Below are 22,118 nucleotides of genomic sequence, written 5' to 3' on the forward strand. Positions count from 1 at the left end.
GGTGTTGACCTTAAATTAGGAGTGTTAATTTTTAACACTGTATTTCTGTGCCAACACCAGTGTAGTGTGGAAACAACAATGAATAGTGTTGAACAAAGTGTAAAATTTAACAATATTGAGTGTTAAATTAACATATAATGAGTGTTGTTAAATTAACACTACACTTTTGACTAAATTAACACAGTGTAGTGTGGACACATATACACACTTTTCCAGTGTTAAATTTGACACCCTGGGTGTTATTTTAACACCAGTGATTTTGCTGTGTAGGGAAGGCAGAGGAGCTTAAATAATTGAGAAGTCAGCAGATTGGATTTTGGCAGATTCATTGTTTTGCATTGATTGTGTGGAGTTAATCCTGTTCACTGTCTGCTCTGAACATTACCCAAAGGTCCTCTCATTGGGAATACTAGTCCCAGTCCTGGGTCATGTGACTGTTGATGCAGTGAAAGTGGAAGAATCTCTCCAGCCTTTGAAAAAGAGCTGAACTGACTTCGGGTGTGTTGTCTGTATTCTCAAAAATAGTCTCACTTAAAGATAAAAGCAAATCAGACCTATTTTAAAACCTCAGTAGTGTGCACCATTAAAATGTTTTTAGGAGCACCTAAGAAATCTTACATGTATCTCATCATCACCGCTTTCAAACGATAACTGAAACTGGGCTCTTCAAACAAAAGTATTTTATTTTAAATCTGCAATTAGACATCTCTCATCAAATTCTTGAGGTACGCTATCCACATTATTTTATTGCTCATAATTAGTGTTTAGTAATATACATAAACTATAATGCATCCAAAATGTGACCATTTGACCTCACATTTCAATCAATTTTCAATTCTTCATCATTTAAATCCAGCATCTCCACAATTGTATAGCTATGGATTGCTTTTAATTATACACTGTAGGAAAAAGGTTAAAAATGGTAACTTTTCTGTCGATGGGGTGGTCTCCTTAAGTTTTGTACTTTACAGAACATAATCCAATGCTGTACCTTTTTGGGTACATAACTGTACCTTAAATATCTATTGTGTATCTTTAAAGGTAGTTAACTGTTTTGTTTCCCTAAAATGGTAGACAATTGGTCCTTAAGGTACACAATAGGTCCTTAGGGTGTAATATTATACCCCACAAAGTACAACATTTTAGTTTTTTTTTATACCCATAAAGGTACAAAAATGAACCTTTAAGGAAACCACCCCAGCCACAGAAAAGGTACAGTTTTGTACCCCTTTTTTTTGACAAATGTCTGTATTATGTCTATGTCTATTCCTGTTTTTTATTTAAATTTTTATGAGAAACTGAGACAGTGTTGCTGAAGACCATTTTCCTCTGCTTTAGCAGTCTGCATTAAGCATTAAAATCCATTAGGAGCATTTTGAATGTTGCTATTTAAAAGTGATTAAATATAAATTTAATAAAACACCAAAATTTTTGCATGTCAACTACAATAAAATTTACCAAAAAGCTGGTGTATAAACACAAATTCTGGATATAAAAGTTACTAAGTGCAGGTAATTTCAAAACAAGTCTAAAAACTAAAAGCACTTTTTACCCATACTGGGTTACATCATCAATAAAAGCCCCAAACAGGACGACGTCTGGAAAGCTCACTTAATCCTTACAAGACAGCAAAAGCTTTCTTTAAGTTCACAAAATGGAGCTGTTAATGGTGATTTTAGAACGAGGCAACGCGACACAATTTGCCAAGGGCAGATTTCTCGTCAGCATGGTTGAGCTCACCAGCCATTGGCTGCTGACATGAAAATTGACTCTATAATCTATTATTTTCCTCTTCTCCTTCAGATTTACAGGTCATTGGTGGTTTGCTGTGGAGAATATCTGAGGTAAAATACTATAGTGCTTATTCTTTATCCATTGCAATGATCCAAGTATTGCAACCTCAACGGTAAAGCTTTATAACATAGACCTAAACAAGCACCTTGCTATCGGATTTCACATGAATTTACAGTATACGTGCAAAAGACCACAAATGCAGACTGCCTATCTATCATGACTGCATGCATATTGAAAAAAAAAAAAAAACGGTGCCTATCCCATATAGGATGCATTTGTAAACCTCTCGGGTAATCCAATACTCAGTACCTGTTTTCCACAGAGTGCTGCTATTGTCGTGTACTGTACTGTTTATGAGAATGGCCATTAACAAATTTAGTCTCTACATTTAAAGCCAGGCAGGTTGTGCTATAAAGAACTGACTGACGGGTATAAGATTACATTGCATTACTACAGTGCACAAATAATAATTATCTTTCGTTTCACTTAAGTGGCATGTAAATAATGACTTTTATGTTGTCCCTTGAACCCATAATTAAATTTCTACGTGACCAGCTGAAAATTCTCTATAGGAATATTTGTCCAGGTGGAATAATGCTATTATTTAGTTTATAATGAGACTGTCCAGGACTTTAATTACAACTCATACGTTGTTAAATAATGCAATCCAAAAGAGAACAATGGCGATGGATTTCAATGAGCACAGTGCAATTGTCAAGGGTCTGAGGTTTGATGACAGATCATTATTATTATGCATTAAATGACAAATCTTGAATACATTACAAAATATTGTGGAGTCTGCACACTCATGCACAAAATTATGTGATCAGAAATAAAACAAATGAAAATATGCTGTTTTTATATAACTTCTTTTTATTTTGATAAGATGTTTTTGTAAAAGTTGAATACACCATGGTAAAATTATTCTTACATTTTATTTACATCATAATATCTTACATAATATCTAAATGTTATTTTAATCATAATTGAAAATTGTATCTTTAATTCATAAATTCTGTGTTCAAAAACTCGAACTACAATTGAGATAAACTACATATATAACATCCCTACAGTCGTATGCAAACGTTTGTGCATCCCTGACAATTTCCATGATTTTCATTTATAAATATTTGGGTGTTTGGATCAGCAATTTCATTTTGATTTATAAAATAACTGAAGGACACAGTAATATTTCAGTAGTGAAATGAGGTTTATTGGATTAACAGAAAATTTGCAATATGCATCAATACAAAATTAGACGGGTGCATTTGATAGTTGTCATGGGGTGCCCAAACTTTTGCATATGACTCCTGGTAGTAGGGATGCACCAATAGGATTTTTTGGACCGATACCGATTTAAACAGACAACTTCTGGCCGATACAGAGGCCGATACCGATATTAAACACGTTTATACAATACTATACAGTTGGTGTATTAGCTAGTTTATTTCTGCATCAAATTATTTTTACTGAACATGGATTTGATCTAATTAATATTCAACTGACCAACATAATAAAAGAGGCACAAATTAAGCTCAAACAAATATACCTTCAAATGTGGTTTTTGCTATTCAGCATTTCTTTTATTAACAACATTAACTCATTTTTTACATATAATGGATTTCTTTATGCAGTTAATTAATAAACAATCAGTATCGGTCTTTCTTGTGCTATTGCCGATATGGTTTCAAATTCATCAAAAATCGGCCGATAAATATCAAACAGACTTTTGTTGAACCCCACAAACTCATCTTGCCAAACTTATCACAGACATCTAAAACTAACACTCACATACTGTGGGAAACATTGATAAGAAGCAAGCAGGATCCAAAAATTAGTGATGGTTATTGAAGGGTAAAGTAATGGTGTTAGCAAGTGTTAGCCATCGAGGTCATGGCCAGTGCTCTCAATGACCTCTGACCATGGTATCCTGTTCCCACATCAAACCCATCCACCTGAATTCCTTGACCATGTACTAATACGTGCTAATTATATCAAAAGATTAAAAGCAAAACAGATGGCATTCAGTAGAAAAGCTTAACTCTTGTGACCATCTAATACAGCTAAACCCTCGGAAAACAATAAAATAGTAAACCCAAATATGACAATTCCCTCATTATTTTTCTCACCCTCATGTCATCCGAGAAGTTTTATGACTTCGTTATATTTTTTTAGGTTAACACAAAAAAACAACTGTATATTAAAATGCTGTAATATCATCTTATTATATGGTCCTCAACTCCAAAAAGATTCCAGTGGGTTAGTATATATCGGTAAGACAACAATTAATGTTCATGTAATTTAGTAATTAACATGTTGTGTATTAATTAAAACATACAGATCAGTGCAGTAAACTCAAACATGGCCGCATGCCAATTCACTGAACCTCATTGGTTTTCACATGTCTTGTCAGTGTCACTGATACAATATCCTTGGGTTTCAAAGTGAGTATCAATAGAAGGACAGAGAAGCCCTTGAGCTATTATGTGTAGAGGTGTTTAGATGGCTTTCATGACCTTTCTCTATAGTCACAACCTTCTAGCATGCCGTCTGCATGATCAAGGTTAACCCCTCACACCTCTGAGAGTAATAGCAAGAAGAACATCTCACAGGAACGTGTTAGATGCTGGATAATAACGCTCTCACAAATGGTGAATTCCAAGCAACAAAACATTCCATTACAAATCTCTCATCTGCTGCTGGTTTGGACCGGTTTTGACCTCAGAGCATTGGGGCTGAGTTAGCCAAACTCAAAGAGGCTCTGCCTATCTTTGACCCATACTGGAATTAATTGGTTCAGAGAATATGTGGTTTTGCAGTGCCTTTGGGTAACTGAAGGATTGCCAAAGAATGATGGAAAATAAGCTGAGAAATGCATTTATAATTAAAGGATGCAATGCAGTAGGCGCAAAAACTAAATCTCCACTGCATGACACAAGAAGATGCACGCAAAGGTTTTTAAAGGTACATCTTATGCAAAACAGGTAAAGTGTGCACTGTAAAAAAATATGTCATATCAACATATATTTTTAACAAGTTGAGTTTCAAAACTTGGTAGGTTGAATTGACTTGCATAATTAAGTTGTTTAAACTGCAAGCTTCCTTTTTATACAGTGATTGTTAAAGGGATATATCCAACAAAAATAAAACTTTATTAACATTTCTGTCATTGTGTAGATGTTTTTGTGTTTCTCTAAAGAAAGGATTATACATGTTTGGGAAATATGGTGACCTAAAGGTCAACAACACAATAAAACAAAGAAAACTAAAGTTCAAATCAGAACAAACATAGCCCAAAATACAACCAAACTAAGCAGCAAAACGCAGAAATAGACCACAACACAACCAAATTAATTAAGCCACAACACGCCAAAATAAATAAATAAATACAAATATTTTTTTATTAAAAATAACTTTTTGATAAATATAAATGTTCTTTTCATGTCAATTCAGCAAAAACTGGTTCTTTTACAGCATTGTGAAGCACCTTTAAAATCAAAACAATATTGATTTTACTCACATTGACAATTGACAGAGCAGCAATTTGCTTTCATTTCCCAGTAGAAACGCACTGTTGTCTTGTGCACATTTGGGGCACAATAGGAACAACATAAGGTAAATAATAAAGTGTAAAAACAGGTTTTTATTGTTGTTTATATGTCTATGTGGTGTTTTAAATTGGATTTAAGATAAGTCATGTGTAAATTCATCATTCAAAACCATTATTGAGTATTTTCTCCATAAAATAAAATTCTCATTCCCCCGGTTTAAGATCGCCTTGGCAAGAGTTTGGTTCCAAAACGTGATAAACGGCAGTAAAAAAAGGGTTCAAAATCAGTTTTATCTGGTCAGTATTAAAAAGTAAATTCTTCATTTTACGCAAAATCCGATATTCGCTGTGTTGTTCTGTCATGTTTTCTCCCTTTCTTTCCAACAAACCGAGACAAACGCCAGTCCTCCTTTTCTGCAGAATGCAATAAATCCACTTAACCAATCACAGCGCACCATTCCACGCTTTGTAAACTATAATGGTGGCGCTTTGAATACACATGGATCATAGTTTTACTCATCTACTTTGTACTTCATGATCAACAAACAAACAAAAACAAAATAATACTTTTGATGGCATTGATAAACCTGTGGTGGTTTTCTGTGGTGGGGAAGAAATGTAAGCCATCAAAATCTAATAATTTATGCGAGAGGCATTCGGGCGAAGGAAAAATGCCGGCTGTTGCCTTTTCTCAAACGACAACATTAAGCTTCTGTCATGCTAACACATTGATCTCAGGGGATCTTATGAAAAACTTCCATAAAAACCATTATTTTACTGAATGAACATCGAGCAGAACCAAAACATTTTACAGCTGATCAGTTTTTTTTAAATATCTTTGAAAATAAAATTATGGATTTGAATTTTTAAGGTTATTATAACCTAAAGATGCTGTGTGAAAGTTTGTAACAGAAAATAGTGGTTTTCATCTTTTCACTTTCTTTGTTTAGACGTTTCAGCATTAAAACATAAACAAGCAGCTTTCGTGGAACACACGTAAGAATAAATAAAAACAAAGTCCTTTCAAAATAGTTTATTTATATAACAAGCAAAATAAACAACACGTAGATTACCTAGGAAACAAAAACATTTGTTATTTTCAACAAGGTATTTGTTCAAGAGTTCAGGATAGCAACTAGTCAGACAATTAAACAAAAAGAAAGAAGTTATGACCAGATGCGTTATCACGTCACCGCATCGTGCGTCCAATGAATCCCAAACTAATATACCCAAATTAGTCAAAATCGATTTATTGCGTTTTGGAACCAAATTTTTCATATATATATCCATGGTCCGAGGTGGTGTGAAAGAGTGAAAGCAGGGGCTAATTTGCATATTCATATCTATAGTCCCAGCTGTACTACTGAGTAGAGGCGGTGACTAATTTGCATATTCATAGATCTGCGTATACTAAATGAGGCAATCAAGCTGTTTTAAAGCATGAAGAAATTACTGTGACAGGTAAAACTTTTATTTAAGCTATTATGATGCTTAAAGATGAGTTTTAACTGATAAAATTACTGACTTCAGGGAGACTTTAAATATGTTAACTCTGAATTTACATTACTGTATAGAGTGTCGGCTATCAAGCTGTGCACCTAAGAGCCTACCAAGAGAGAGTTTATACACTAATTCATTTAATAAGTTGAATAAACAAACGGGTGGATAAAGCTTTCTACGGTCATGGAATTTGAAGAGCGTGGGGGAGGGGCATACAGAGGCAATACAGACACTAGACTGAAAATGAGGCATTGAGTTAATCTAACGAAAATATTGTCGCAGGGCTAATTTCCGATGTGGAGCCAGACCTGCTGAAGACAAAATGTGTGAAAACTTCACCGGTTAAACTACTGACGTCTTTGTAAGCGTGCGTGTCTTTGCTCAGGTTACGGGAGATGTTTGTCTTTTCGGGCCACCCGGTTTGTCCTATCTGAAGCATTCAGAGAAGTGCTATGGACTGAAGCTCTATGGTCAGTCATTTGTTACTGATACAGACCTGTATTCACCTCAGTTCACTTTCTGTTTGGACACAATTAGCTACACTCTAATTTCTGATATATGAGCTGAAAGGTTTTGTGTTTCTGATAAGAAGGTGACCCATGCTCTTCAGAGGTTACTTGTGACAATGCACTGCTCTGTGTCGAAATACTAGATTCAAGCGAAATTTGCAAAAATATAGAAATGTGAGGTCAGATTAACCATCGCCACATTTTGCATCATAATGTCCAGGTTATAATATATGTACAGTGTCCTCCTTATTTTTTTGACGTAATTGTGGGCACTGCCATCTTTGAGCTCCTTTGTGTAAGACTTCCAGTGAGCCATTAAAGCTTATGGTAGTCGTATTGAGAGGGACATGCGTGTGCCATTTTGACTGGCTTTTTAATGTTTATTATGAAATCCAAGGAGAAGAATTTGTGCAGTTAGGAGTTTGCCATAGTAGCTGGTACAAACGCAGTACAAGAGCTGAATGCGTATGTGGCGCACGTGCACTCATGATCTGTATCCACACATCCATCCAGTAAACCTTTCATAGAATCTGCCAGTGAACAATAAATACAAAAAATCTTTAAAAAACAAATATTATGCTGATAAAAACATGCTGATTTAGCAGTTTTATTAATTCTGCTACTATATATTATTACAAAAATGCGATTACAGATTAGAATATTTGCAACAAAAACTGCTTATTAGTTAATTTTTATAGTAATCCTTAATGTGTTTGTGCGTACTTTGTTATGTTTTAAATGAAAAAGGAAAATGAAAACATTACTGAATACATGTAGTAGTTTAATATGTTTATGTTTTTACAGTGTGTCTAATGAGAAAGATGCTGCTGACTTGTGAAGCTTGATGTGTCCCATAAAAACTCAAACAAGTCAATTTAAAATTGCCATTTACAAAAAAAAAAAAAAAAAATCACACCAGAGGGACAGTTGTGACATTTTAGACCATCGCCTGACAGGTTAAAACACAAATTTTTGATCTATTTCATGTACAAACACTCCACTGACTTTCCCATTTTAAAGATACTGGTATGCCTCTGTGCTTTTATATTTGGGCATTGAAGACCCGTCACCCCGAGCAACAACACGAAATGATTAAATATATCTTCATATGATGTATCAGGCCATTTCTTAATTTCATCCTCCCACTGAGTCATACATGGCAGGTGTAGTAAATATTTACCATAACTGTTTAAATCATGTTTTATGCGTGCTCCCCCGGCCGGCTTTTAATACGCCTTGCACAAAGAAGGGAAATAGGTCACATCCAGTGGCCCCCGGTGACTAATTTTTTCCAAAGGCGTTTGATGCGAAGTCCGTCACAACATGTATGTGGCCCGTCATGTGTGTGGTTCGTAATTTCAAAACAATGTGTTCTGTGCGTCTACTGAAACTATGTGCATCACATGTCTTGTCAAAATAAGTGCCTGCTGCAGACGCGTCTAAAGGGTTTATGATAAAAGAGACGCTCGCGTTTAATAGATACTCACATAATCTCATGCGTAATCAGAGTTTACTCTTAAGGGAGTGCCTTGCGTGTATTTTGTGAAGGTGAGCATCTCTTTTATCATAAACGCTTTTGACGCGTGTGCAGCAGGCACTTATTTTGACAAAACACGTGATGCACATGGTTCACACGATGCAACAAACACATATTTTGAATTTGGGTCCCTCGGATGAGCAGTCACGAGCTGCCACTTGTCACATCACTCACTTCCAAGTTCGAAAATAAGGTGGATATTATTGAACAATTTCTCAGTTTGGTTCTCTAACATGACTCGGTCAGCAACAACATAAACAAACGGCTTTTGTGGACTAAATGCAACTTCAGGTAGACTTTAATAACAACGGAGTAATTTTACAGTAGTTTATTTCTGATAACAAGGGAAGGAAATAACAAGTAAATTACCTTCATTCATACATCATATCTTATGCGTATCAACTATTACAATGAGCTAACGTTGTTGTGTAAAATGAATGTTTACAATGTTAGCCACAGGTCCTTGAAATCTTGCCTGGCTGCCAAACCTCTCTACACAGTTGTGAAGAGCCCGCCGTCTCCCCTCGTCTTTAGCAAACCAAAACATGTTATTTTCGACAAGGTGTTTGTTTCAGAGATCAGTTTAGCCACTAGCCAGATTGATAGATAAATAAATACAGACCATAAGTTCACTTCAGTTCAGGCGCATAACCTTGACAATGCGCATGCGTCTGATGAAATCATCTATTACTGCACTGCATGGAAAAAATGTGTTTTACTAGGTGGAGCGAACAGAATAAGAAACAGAAAAGCTGGAGTGGATCGGGAGTGGAGTTATTACAGAATGCCTCAAATACGAAAGGGAAATTGCTCGCCGTCTGTTCCCACCACCTACTCTGTTGTTGGCAACATTCAAAGCTTTTCATTTTGTTTTTATTTGCAGATAAATATGCATTTATCATATTTAATATACATATCTATGTATCGCAGTTCTACAAATATATGCTTTTGTACCTGTTAATATATAAGATGCAGAAGTCTCTAATGCCATCTTAGCCAAAAATAAGGTGATGACATGAACCAAAGCTCTCATGTATTATACATTGATCAAATACTTTAGCTTCAAATCCATTTAATCCTGGCCTCAGGCAATTCAAAAGTACTGGTTTGTTGGTACAATCTATTAAGCGTCTGATAAGAACAGGTAAACAAGATGCACTTGGGTTTTGCATCTCAGATCTTCATATTTTAGCACAGCTTTGTTTACTCGTAGCACGTGACAACACTTTCTCATGCACCTGTCTGTAAAAACCCAGCGTAAGTCTTTTTTTTGACATATTGTTTAAAAAAAAAAATCATTCTGTCACAAGATTCAATCAATGTGAAATCAAACTAAAATCCAATGTTTTGATTATGAGTCTTTAGCTTGGATTTCACAGGCAGGGTTACATATCATTATATAAAAAACAGAGACGGACACTACTTGAATATTTTAAGTACATTTTCCAAGAATAAGTGCTTTATAAGAGTGTTTGTCTTGGGAAAAAATTACTTTACTTTACTAAAAAATGTTCACTACATTCTAAAGCAAAGAATCATATAGTGTATTCCTTTTATATTGCATAAAAAATGATTTACCTAATTACATAAAAATTCTTGAGTAAAAAGTAAAAAAATACTAGATGTTTAATGTACTTAAATATTAAATATAAACCAAAAACTTGGTTTATTATGAAATGTACTGGAGTAAAAATATGATAATATGTTTTCCAAAGAAAAACATGAATTCTTACAATAAAATACGAATACTTAAGTAGTGTCGGCCTCTGATAAAAAATAGGTTAATTTTATTTTCACATCAATAAATTATAATTATGTTTTATATGCCTACGTGCAGCAATATAAAATGTCACTAACCTCCGGGTCCATGTCAGGTTAAACTGTTTCCCCGCCTTTTCCCCCAGCAACTAGTTTAACAACTTCCCAACAATTAAAGTAGCTACTAATGTGATGTAAGGAGTCTCAGAATAACTTTTTCCGTAGCAGTGTTGAGAATGCTGTTAAGCTTCTCTTGTTCTCATTCAATCTTCTTTCCTAAGGGCCCCCAATAGTGAAGCGACCCCACCACAGTAAGAATCGCCATAACCCAGTTAATATGGCTTTGCAGGCTGGAAACATCCCTTGAGAATCGAATTAAACGTAATCAAAGGATGCCTAAATCATTGTAAAAAAAGAACAATTAAAATAATCTAATAAGACACAAGCACATGAAAAATGAAAGAAGTAGGAAAATACCCAGAGTATGTTTATAATTCGTTTCAGGTCAGCATGCCATCAGGTTACGGTAACATTTCACGCAATCTACTTTGAAACCCATCAAACTTCCATTTGGTAATGTAATTAGTTTGTTCAAGAACTCAACAAAGCTCAATGAACAATATTGCAATTGCAGTAAATAGGAACAATAGCTCCAAACCTTTTAAGCCAAACAAAAAAACAAATTGTGTTGTAAAGAAAGAAAGTGCATGCTTCACTACTTAAAAACTTTGTATAAGCTATCTGCATTGAAAGCTCTTTTCTAATAACTCAGTCTAAATTTTTCTTCGCCATCCTTACTACTGATTTTTTTATACTGTCCATACTGTAGATTCAAGGCAAATACCTTGTCCCACCTGAGCTACTGCTTTACTTACTTCACACACACTGTGTTTAGATGCTTGTGGAGACATTATCACATCTAAATTTGTTCTTAACCGCTAATGATGTCTTTATGACTCATAAAAGACATGAATCATGACAGTACCTGCCGCATGAATGTTCTAGCGTAAACGTCAAAAATGTATGACTCAAACAAACTAAAAAATGATCTAAGCTGCAGTTTGTATTATGAAACAGTTGGACGAATCACAGGACAATTGCACAAAAAATTTTGCATGAGAGATTTTAATTGCTTAAATATGCATCAGGTTTTTCAGAATAACCGTCAGTGTGATCTGGAACATTACCAGCGTGCCAAACATACTTTTCATCGCCTTATAAAGCATCAAAGTGAGTCATTTTGTTCTGCTACTGTACTGAATCCACCCAACCAGATATTTATAAATTATTTCCTTTTGTTTTCTGCAGAAGAGTGTCACATGGATTTAAAATAAAACGTGTGGTTAAATGATGACTGGCATTTTGACTTGCACGTGAACTATCCTTTTATAAACTGATTTCCCACCATAGACATGTATGTAAATAATGCAACATCTTGCAGAAGTGGCAGATCAGAATCAAATGAATGACAGTAATACATTTGAACAAGAACCCATAATAAGGTCAGTGGGTCAAACTGAGCACCCCCCATTTGTTATTTTATTTTTTGTATTTTAAGATCTGTCGTGTCACTGTAAATCTATGCTTGGCAGAGATCCGACAGAAGATCTGATGATAAGACTTGCTCTGACAGAGACTGGAACAACCGCACCTACTAACACCTGTGGTGGCAGATGAGCGGGAGATAAGGGAAGCGATACCTCCACCTGATCATCATAGAGGACCTGCGTCAGTGCTGGTAGACACACTAGGTTTCACCCCAGGCCTCTGCCTGCTGGAGAATCCAAAACTAGTCAGATTAATTTATGGCTTTAAAAACCAACATTGCTGTACCAACATGCATGCATGAACTCAGTGTGTGGCATGTGATTTGTACTTGTGTGACACCAGATGTGAACATATGTGATTCATGCTCACAAAGCTTTGTTCCCATCTCCTGTAACTCAAAACCTATTGTTGTTAGAAGACACACTATATCCTCCGGTAAACATATTGACTTCATAGAAAACGTCCATTCGGGGTTTTGACAAATGGAAAATGCAATGAAATGTGCAAAGCGTTATGTTTTTTGTTTAGTTTTGTTGATGTTTTTGATGTGTGTGTGCAGGGGGGGGGGGTGTTTGATGACTTCAGGAAATGTTAGTCTTATGCATTTTGAAATTATTAACTTGCTTTCATAAAAGTTGCATTCTTAATAGTTAATTCATAATTAAAATTTTAAATGTTGTGTTTAGATAATCTACACCTCATTTTGGAATAACACTCATTGCTGTATTAAAGGACAACACCACTGTTTTTCAAAATTTTACTATATTTTTACCTCAACTCAGACAAAAGAATACATACCTATCTTTTTTGAATGTGTGCACTTAATCTTTGTACAGCGTATTGTGAATGTGTTAGCATTTAGCCTAGCCCCATTCATTCCTTAGGATCCAAACAGGGATGAATTTAGAAGCCACCAAACATTTCCATGTTTTCCTTATTTAAAGACTGTTACATGAGTAGTTACAGGAGTAAGTTTAAGCAGATACAAATGCGAACTATATTGTATGGCGGTAAAGCATTTAGTTTGCAGCACTTCGACCGTGGGCGCAGTATAGAGATGCGCGGATGGGCTATTATTTCATCCGCATCATAAAACTCATCATCCGTCCGCCATTCATCCGCACCAACGTTTTTGACCGATTTTCAAAACCTCACCCGCCTGCCATCCGCTGATTGGGATATGCAAGGCGCTGCTGATGACAGCCGCGAGACTAGAAAGCTCTCAGAAAATCAGCAGTGAACTCATCTCTGATCGGCGCACAGGGACAAAAAATAAATAAATAGCCTAAATTAACTAAATTAAATATTGAAAAATGGTGGTGTTTTCCTTTAAACTGCCACATCTAATAAAAAATGACCATGTACAGTACACTGTAAAAAGTGAATAAGTTTAATTAACTTTAAAAATTACTGGTAACACCTAAAAAGTTTTTTTACTTACATTTTTCACTTAACATAAACATATAAGTTGAAAAAAAAACATTTTTAGGTGTTAACAATTTAGTTAATTTAAGTTAATCCAACTTTCCCATTTAAAAGTGTAGGGCGGGACTTACGTGGTTGGAATTTGGGACGAGTTGCTATTTGCTAATCACTACAATCCTTTGCCGGATAGACACAAGTCTCCGATAGCTTTTGAGAGGTATTTTGAGGAGGAGATAAACATTTTTGATCAAAGATTATGAGGGCACATGAATTTAAAGTGCAGATATAAATCATTTATAATAAACACTACAATATTACAAATAAAAATAAGAATTCTACATTTTGATTTCATGGCGATGTTTTTTTTACGGATTTTTTAAAATTATATACAAATGTCCAGTTTTTGTAAATGTTCTAGTTGTATTCTAATAAAGAGGCTGAGTAATAGTTATACATGGTCAATGGTAAGACTTTTGCATAGTATTGTAGATTTGAGGTGCTTTGTTGCATATTTTACCCTATTTTTCTTTCCCCATTCGATGCAAAATAAAAAATACTGTATATATTTTAATTTAACATAAGAAAACTGAAATAGGATTGTTAAAACTAGAAAATCAAGGAGAAAAAGGACTTTATTCATTGTACCAACAGACTTTGGCAATTTAGCAATCTGCGCATTTGGAAATGCATTTTTGACCATGTCAGGGCTGTAACAAATAAATAGCACAATTTTGCTGATGTACATTGCTGGAATAAAGATACACTGTATTTCATAATTAAAAGACATACAAACGTGTTGAGAAATGAATGCGTCATCTACTAAACATGATTTTCTCCTTATTAAATAAAGCTTTTCAGTTTTAAGTACCTTCAAAAGCATGTTTTAGTTAAATAAATAGAATGATCTCCATTTTTAACATGCACAAATGATTTGTTTGGGAAAGTATATATATATACACATGGTTCGAGCTTACAATGACAGTCCCCTACCGGCTTTCAAATATACGCACAGCATAAACTCACACAAGCACACAGTCATGGGAGACTGCAGTGCACGCACACACACAGTCACACACATTCATCCCGGATGACCACACACATACTCACAAACAAACAAACAAACATCCTTACAAATGCAGATACACTATACATATATTCCCCTCTCTACAGTCTTTCAGAGGGCTAACCTATTAAAGTGAAAAAATGTAATGCTGAACATAACGAAAAGAAGAAATCGAGTCCAAACATCACATTTCAACATCTGAACAACACAAGATTTTTTTCCAATTTTTTTTAACATAACAATCACGAGGATATGAATTCATGCACTATGAACTTTGTGTCTTGGTCCTTTGCTTCTCTCGTCGAGCGGACATTTGATGCTTCAGTGACTGGAACTGTACATCAATAGGCCTTAGTCTTTTTTCCACGAGTCGATGAAGAGAAGGTGAAATGCTACTTTCAAGAAAGTCATGTACAAATAATCTACAAGTAACTAGAAAAAAACCTGACAGCCTCAGGTGCCCTGGCATCCTGAGCTGGCTCTTCACTGCAGAAAATGAGGACGATCGGTCCTCGGGTTCACTTGTCTTTTCAGATTTTGCCTGGTTGTCCCATGTTAGATTTTAGCTGAGAATTCTGTTCCATTTCCTTGATAGGCGGCGTACTTTGAGGAGACTTGTGAGCTGCAGTGAGTGACCCACTTTTGCCTTTTCTTGTCTATTTGGCTTTTCATGAAGCAAAGTAGGAGCTCTGCATGGAATAGAGTCGATCGATGGGGTTCCCAACCCTCGCCTGCATCGAACCCGCCTCGGACGAGGCCATGAAGCAGTCACTGAGGCTGGTCAATGAAGTGTCGCTGTCAATATCGTGGAATATCGAGTCATTTCCTACGGTGAGAAAAAACAAAGATTTGAAAGAGTTAGATTCACAGCTATAAAACAGATTTGCCATTGTTACAGCTTAACTACTTATACTGACAAAAAGTTTGCATTGTTTATAGTTTTATCCAAGTTGCTTGTACAGTAAAACGCTGGGGAATATTTTAAACCGCCCGGCTTACGTATTTGATTGTGATCACAAATTCCGAAAGGACGTGAGTTGACAATCAGATATTGTTAAACTAAATGGATTCTCGCTAACAACCGAACTAATGGCAAATGTTTACTTCTGAGCTAATCTTCCCGCTCTGTCATTTTCCTTGTGGGCACAGTTAGCTGTAATGCGCTTTCCAGTACTTAATGACACCATTCCACAAGACACTGACAGGTTGATGGGCTATGGTTTTTTAATGAGCTGGCAATGTTGTCTGTCCCCGCTGTTCTCCCATAAAACCCAAGCTGGAGAACGTGATGAGGCCGGGGATTTGGGCCTTGCCATTCAGAGGGAATGAATGACAAGACACCTGGGACCTGTTCTGTGGTTGGCTGTGACCAATGTCTCTAGATTTATGTGACTAATGCTTGAAGTTAATGTCAATAATATTGAGAACGTCGGCTATTAGAGTTCTGCAGCTTCGTTCTCAAAGCAGCGGCTGAGGAATTATTGCTCGCTTCTTACCAGATCCTTACACCCAATTTTGACAAATGCACATGAGGCTAGTTCTCCAGGCACTTAGCGTTGTGTTGTTTTGCTAGCACACCCGTAGATGTTTTCCTATGATGCTTCGCAGTGTCTGTCATCAGGGTTAACCATTGTTGTTTTAAATGCCGCACCACAGATCATCGCTTGGCTTTTTACAAAACAACCAACAGACAGTGTCACATAGCACAACAGACTATAGCATTAATCCCCACATGTAAGAAAAGAGAATAAAGCAAATGGAAAGCTCTGGGAATCATGAATGGGGTGGATATGGTTTTGCAACATATTGGATTCATTTGGAAGCAAAACTTCAAAATAATGCGGTGGCCCTGCGAATGCGTATGTGGAATCTCATGAGGAAGGAAGGGTGGTATGGTTCTGTGAGCGATGTCTGCACTTTGTGGTCCAGCTTCAGGGAGCAAACAAGACCGAGATCTGGAGAAGGGTACGAGATCGTGATGGCTGATGCTCACCATATGGGTTCATGTGGTCCCCGGGCATCTGAGGAGGGGTGAGGCCCTGCTGGAAGGGATCGGTGCTGTAACCGTTCTCCATGGCAACCATCTGTTGCTGGGCTGGAGCCAGTGGTGTGTAGGAGTTCATCATGCCCTCCATCCTATTGGACATCACCTCTGGAAAGAGAACAAAAGATGATGATGAGGATCAACTTGAAAAACTTTAAAGTTTCAGCTTCCGGACATTCTCATGGTTGAGACAACTGACTTCATCTTCGCAAACCAAAGTCTACAGTTAGTTAAACAACTGTACATAATCGAAAACATTAATGCTTCATTTAGAAAGAATTGTTCCTTCGACAAGGATATTGTGTTTCGCTGAAAATCAAGGCTAGGTTTGGTATCTGCCCTCGAAATCAAGTTGAATGGCATGAAAAACCAACAAACAAGAAACATTCTGCAGCAAGGAATACGCCGAGCTGTGACACCAGCCCTATAGGGCAGTACTGTACTGTATGACTCATACACAATGCTGAGGGCTAGGAATGACTCTTGTGGCTTCTAGTCTGGAGCCCACCATCTCAGTCCTCTTTTGAGTGGTGAGCTCTTGCGAGAAAGATGTCTGCAATTCATTTCTACAAGCTTCCACAAGTTTCCATTACATCTATTCGGATGCAAAGACATTTGAAGTTGAGCTTCACCACACCGAAAAGACATTGTGCACACAAATAGTACAGTGCTTATATCAAGTTTCTCTTGCAAAACGAGCTTTGAAAGAAAGTAATTGAGAATGAAAAGAATATGTTATTGTCTTTAAAAAATATGACATTCTTCAACCACCCTTAAAAATTGTTACTTAAAAAAAAGTTATTAAAAAGTCTAAAGAACCTTTTACTTATATATATAGATGTCAAACAGAAAGGCTCTTAGGATAATCCCAAAGTCTAGTTTCCCAAATGTTTTTACTCCAATCATTGGCCCCATATCTGAAGCCATCTGTAAGCCGACACTATAACCAAGACCGATAAGATTTGCGATAACAGATACAGTAACGTCTTAACCACGAGGCCAGATCTGATGACATATTAAGGTCAACTTCATGATTCATTACATCATGGACTACTCAAGTCCGCCTTAATATTCCCCAAGGGGGAGTATGGCTTCCCAAGACTTCTCAATATCTTAGACCACCAGACTAGTTCATCTACAGCTAGCTGTCCTTCTCTAGTATCTCAATGACCACCATCATTTCCCTTTCTTTTCTCAGAGAAAACATTTTCTGTTGGTTCATAAGTATAGAGTTCATGGCCAAAGATAGATCACTATCTGCTAAAGGGCATGAATTTGCTAAACCAAACAATGGGAAACTTGTGTGATTGGGATAACAAAGACATAGACTTCGGATGCTCTACACGGCAGAGTTTGTGAAAGGACTCATAAATGAATGCATTGTAAGAATAGTCCAACATAGGTCTATAAAATCAAAGTGTTATTACTTGTGGTTTATCGCTAAAAAATGATTCATGACTTTACAGGAGAGAAAGCACAAGAGAGTCTGTTCGGCAATAAAATGTCAATAAAAAACCTTGAGATTTCAACAGTATAAAAAAATACAATGGCTCATGCAACACAAACATTTGCCTTTGTATCTGCTTCTCTTTTTTGTGGGGATTTTTTCATCTAAACTAGAGTATGGAATAATATTAATTCAAGGCCTTAAATTTACTTGATGTTAAAATGTTGGATCAATAATGCACCATTCCCTAACATGTCATATTTTGACCCATACAATCATAACCAGCTTGCAGTATCCATACTTAATCTCTAAAGTAAAACTGCTTTACGATTATATCCACTACATCTAAAGGAAAATGCAGAAAGTGCAGACATGAATTATGGGGGAATGGACTTCACTTTGTTGTCTTACAACAAATATTTGTACAGGAATTAAAGATCTTGAGCTTTAAAGGAAACATTTGTCCTCCTCCGGAGTGCTTGGAATAATATTCTTCACATTTCTGTTTTCCAGACGCTCTCATCCAAACTCATCTGTTACAGAAGCATAGTTGGATCCTCTCAACAACATATTAACATATTTCAAAAAGACACTCCTTAATGTTATAGCTCTTTAAAACCTAAAAATAAAATAAAAATTAAGGGAAAGCTCACTCAAAAATGACAATTCTGATTTTGACATTTGACATCTGTTATGATTTTCTTCCATAAAATGTCAATATGGTCCAAATATAAATATGAATGTCCAAGTGTGTTTTTTTCAATGTAAGGGACTGGTGATCACAACCATCCCTTGTCCCTATCCACGGAAAAAAGCAACTTCTAAACATCTTTTTTATGTTCCACAAGCAAAACAGAATGTCATATAAATTCATAATGATGAGTTGACAGCACTTACATTTTTGGTTAAGTTATCCCTTTAACTTTAGTATCAAGCCACACTGTCGCATTGCTAAAACTAATAATAAATGTGGTGGTAGAGTGGTTTGTAACAGATCCGTAAGTGCCAAGAAGATCACAGACACACAATGGCTTCTCATCTGCGCCTGGCTGAGTAGCAACTTAAGACGAGTGCTTGCTGAAGCTGGGATGCTGGGTTGCTTCCAGCAAAGGAGGGAATAAGGTGGGTGGATCGGTCAACTTCAATGCGCTTGTGTTGTAAATTAATTCATCCACCTCCACACTTCCTCCCTACACACGAGGGCTGCACTCGTTTTTCTACCTAATCTACGACGAACAGGGGTCAGCGTCTGAGCCCTTTACTCTGGTTTTGGGAGGATGGACATGGCTTACACTGGAGGGTCAGTTGGAATACTTCACTTTCTACCCTTACATCCAGATGTGAGGGCTGAATATTCTTTTAAACACCAAAGTATGAGAACATTATCTGACTTTTGGCAAAATTAAACAAGATGGATAACAAACTACTTAAAGGATCCCATAAAATGGACTTCGAAGGTATACAGTTCATCAGTATGTGTGTTCCATGGGAATCAAACCCATGACTTTTGTGCTATACTTTACCAACTAAGCTACGGGATTTGTAACAATTCATGGAGATTTACACTTTGTCCTAACCAAACGTTATACTGTAAGCTAGAAAGATTTCTACCATGCATGCAAAGAGGCAGAAGTTTCATCACTGCTTGGGTAGTAAATCTGTGGAGATGTGCTGAGTAGCTCCGCCCACTGTGAAATCTAACTGGTCCAGTCACCTAATTGTACATAAAACATTTACATGTATGCATTTAGCAGACGCCTTTTTGTTTTACAAAACATTATTTGTAGTAGAAAAAGTTTTCTTAGACTATAAAAAAGTAAGAAAGACATGGTTCTTTAATGAACCTTTAACTTAATTGGTTCTTTGGAGAACCAGAATGGTTCTTCTATAACATCACTGTGAAGAACCCTTTCTAGCATCTTTATTTTTAATAAGTTTAGTTAGGACACAGTGTTAAGAGTTGTGCTTCGGACAGATGTTCGACCTTGAGGTTCATGTTAGGACATCTTACCTTGGCCCAGCCTTTGGGAGTTCTGCTGCTCCTGTTGCTGCTGCTGTCTTCGTGCCAACTTCTTCATCTGAAAAAATAACGATAAAAGCACAATCAGAAAACTGTGAGACTCCCCAAATCAACTTTTCTATATCTAAGAGATGCTCCTTGTTGTTCACCTCAGCGTGAACTACACAGAGCTCGATCTGGCCGCATTATATTATCCAAAGTCTTTTGAAGATAAAATCAGCACTCTGAGGTGGGTTTCAAACGCTAACGTAAGAGCAGGATGGATGTGAACACATCTCTCTCGAACATTTGGGGAGTTTTTTGTGGAATGCGTCGAGAGGTTAAGCTTAAGGCAGATAGGGACTAAGATTTGCTCTCTCTAGCCTCTTGCTCTTTTCATTTTGGCAGCGGTTGCGACAAGTTTAGTGCATTTTTGCAAACCGTTGCGTTATATGGACCTCGGACACATTATCAGGCTTGTACGGGCAATACTGAAAGACTAACATGGTAGCACATTGGGTCTTACCTTAGCTCTTTGGTTCTGAAACCAAACTTGTACCACACGCACACTTAGACCAGTCTCTGCGGCCAGCGTCTCTCTTACCTAGATTAAAAAGATGGAAAAACCCGATGTTAGATTCTAACTTTATATCCACAAAAACTCTATTTAATATCATTATTTATTCTAGACTGAGCTATAAAAGAGTAATATCTGACACATGTACTGTCATAAAAAACAAAACCACACATTTCTCAGAAACCCAGAAACTAGTGTTCTTCTGGATGAACTTACTTTCCGACAAGGTTTGGAGGACACCTCAAATGAAGCCTTGAATGCACGTCTCTGCTGTGTGGTGAGGATGGTGCGTGGTCGCTTGGGTCTTCTGGGGTCTTTCCCATCGTCTCCCTTTCCGCCTCCTCCAGAGCCCTTCTCCGGCTTGATATCCAGCTCCTCATCTTCACTCTTCTCTAGAGAAAGATCAATCATTCGCAGAGTTCAGTACTTTTCCTTTAAAACTCTCTATCTATTTAGACAACCTACTGATAACTAGATGTTTTTGTTCCTTTTCAATTTAAAAAAATTCAGACGCAGTGCATGTATAACGAAAGGAGACACATGTGGTTTTAATACTTCTGTTATCGATTTATTAGCGAAAGAGTGGGCCACATCCACGGCAACACTACAACCCATCTCGCAAACCGCTGTGAATTATGAGAATTTGTCATTGGATTGGACGTCGTGTCATTTAGAATTAATAGCGCACGGCTTTGGCTGTTTTACACTATATAAATCTTTGATAAGATTCCCAACACGCAGGAAACGCAATGTTGTTGGGGGAAGGCATGAAAGCGGTGAACATATGGGAAATGTTCAGAGGAAGCGAAGTAGATAGCGAAACCACAAATTCAAAGTGCGTGTATGTCATCGCCCACGTCAGTGGTCAAAACATGCCTGTCAAAACCAAACTGCAGAACGAACAATTGGGAACAAAATCAAACAAATCAAAGTATGTGAGGATAATTAAAGCTAAAAGACAATAAAATAGCTTAAGGTTGTTTGTTGGTCTTAGTATTGGTGTTCTGTTTTGTTGGTTTCTAGCTGACAAACCCCTCTAAAACCAGGGAAAGGAACAAGTTGAAAGACCAGCTAGGACCAGCAGTTTTCCTTAGTCAGTTTGCGTTTTTCATCAGTGCAGCCCATAAAGTTATAATATTCAATATCTCTCTCCTCATATCAAGAAGTACACTGTCTGATACTGGTTTATATGAACTAATCAAAGTGTCTCAATTAGTCTTAGGTGATCCTCAGGCGGGTTAATCAAGCCTGCCCTGTGTCATGATAATCTCTCTCAGTAGGTCCAGCTAATGTGCCATATTCACAAAATGGCTTTTGGCTCTGCTACTGTAATTATTATAGTCAAAGAGGGGATTGGCTTTATTGTT

At 36.7% G+C, this 22,118-nt stretch overlaps 1 protein-coding gene across 1 annotated transcript in view; it reads right to left on the reverse strand.

The window, feature by feature from the left end:
- Positions 1-14,235: 14,235 nt before the first annotated feature.
- The window catches only part of lmx1bb (LIM homeobox transcription factor 1, beta b), a 62,394-nt gene continuing 54,511 nt past the window's right edge, over positions 14,236-22,118 (reverse strand). Inside the window, exons 5-9 of the mRNA XM_065247286.2 lie at positions 20,968-21,143; positions 20,701-20,778; positions 20,187-20,253; positions 16,678-16,836; positions 14,236-15,510 (exon numbers count right to left, since the gene is read on the reverse strand). Coding sequence (XP_065103358.1) covers positions 15,353-15,510; positions 16,678-16,836; positions 20,187-20,253; positions 20,701-20,778; positions 20,968-21,143 — 638 coding nt within the window. The 3' untranslated portion in view covers positions 14,236-15,352. The remainder of the gene's footprint in view (positions 15,511-16,677; positions 16,837-20,186; positions 20,254-20,700; positions 20,779-20,967; positions 21,144-22,118) is intronic.

Source organism: Paramisgurnus dabryanus, chromosome 11 (genome assembly GCF_030506205.2).
Source record: "Paramisgurnus dabryanus chromosome 11, PD_genome_1.1, whole genome shotgun sequence".
Classification (NCBI taxonomy): domain Eukaryota; kingdom Metazoa; phylum Chordata; class Actinopteri; order Cypriniformes; family Cobitidae; genus Paramisgurnus; species Paramisgurnus dabryanus.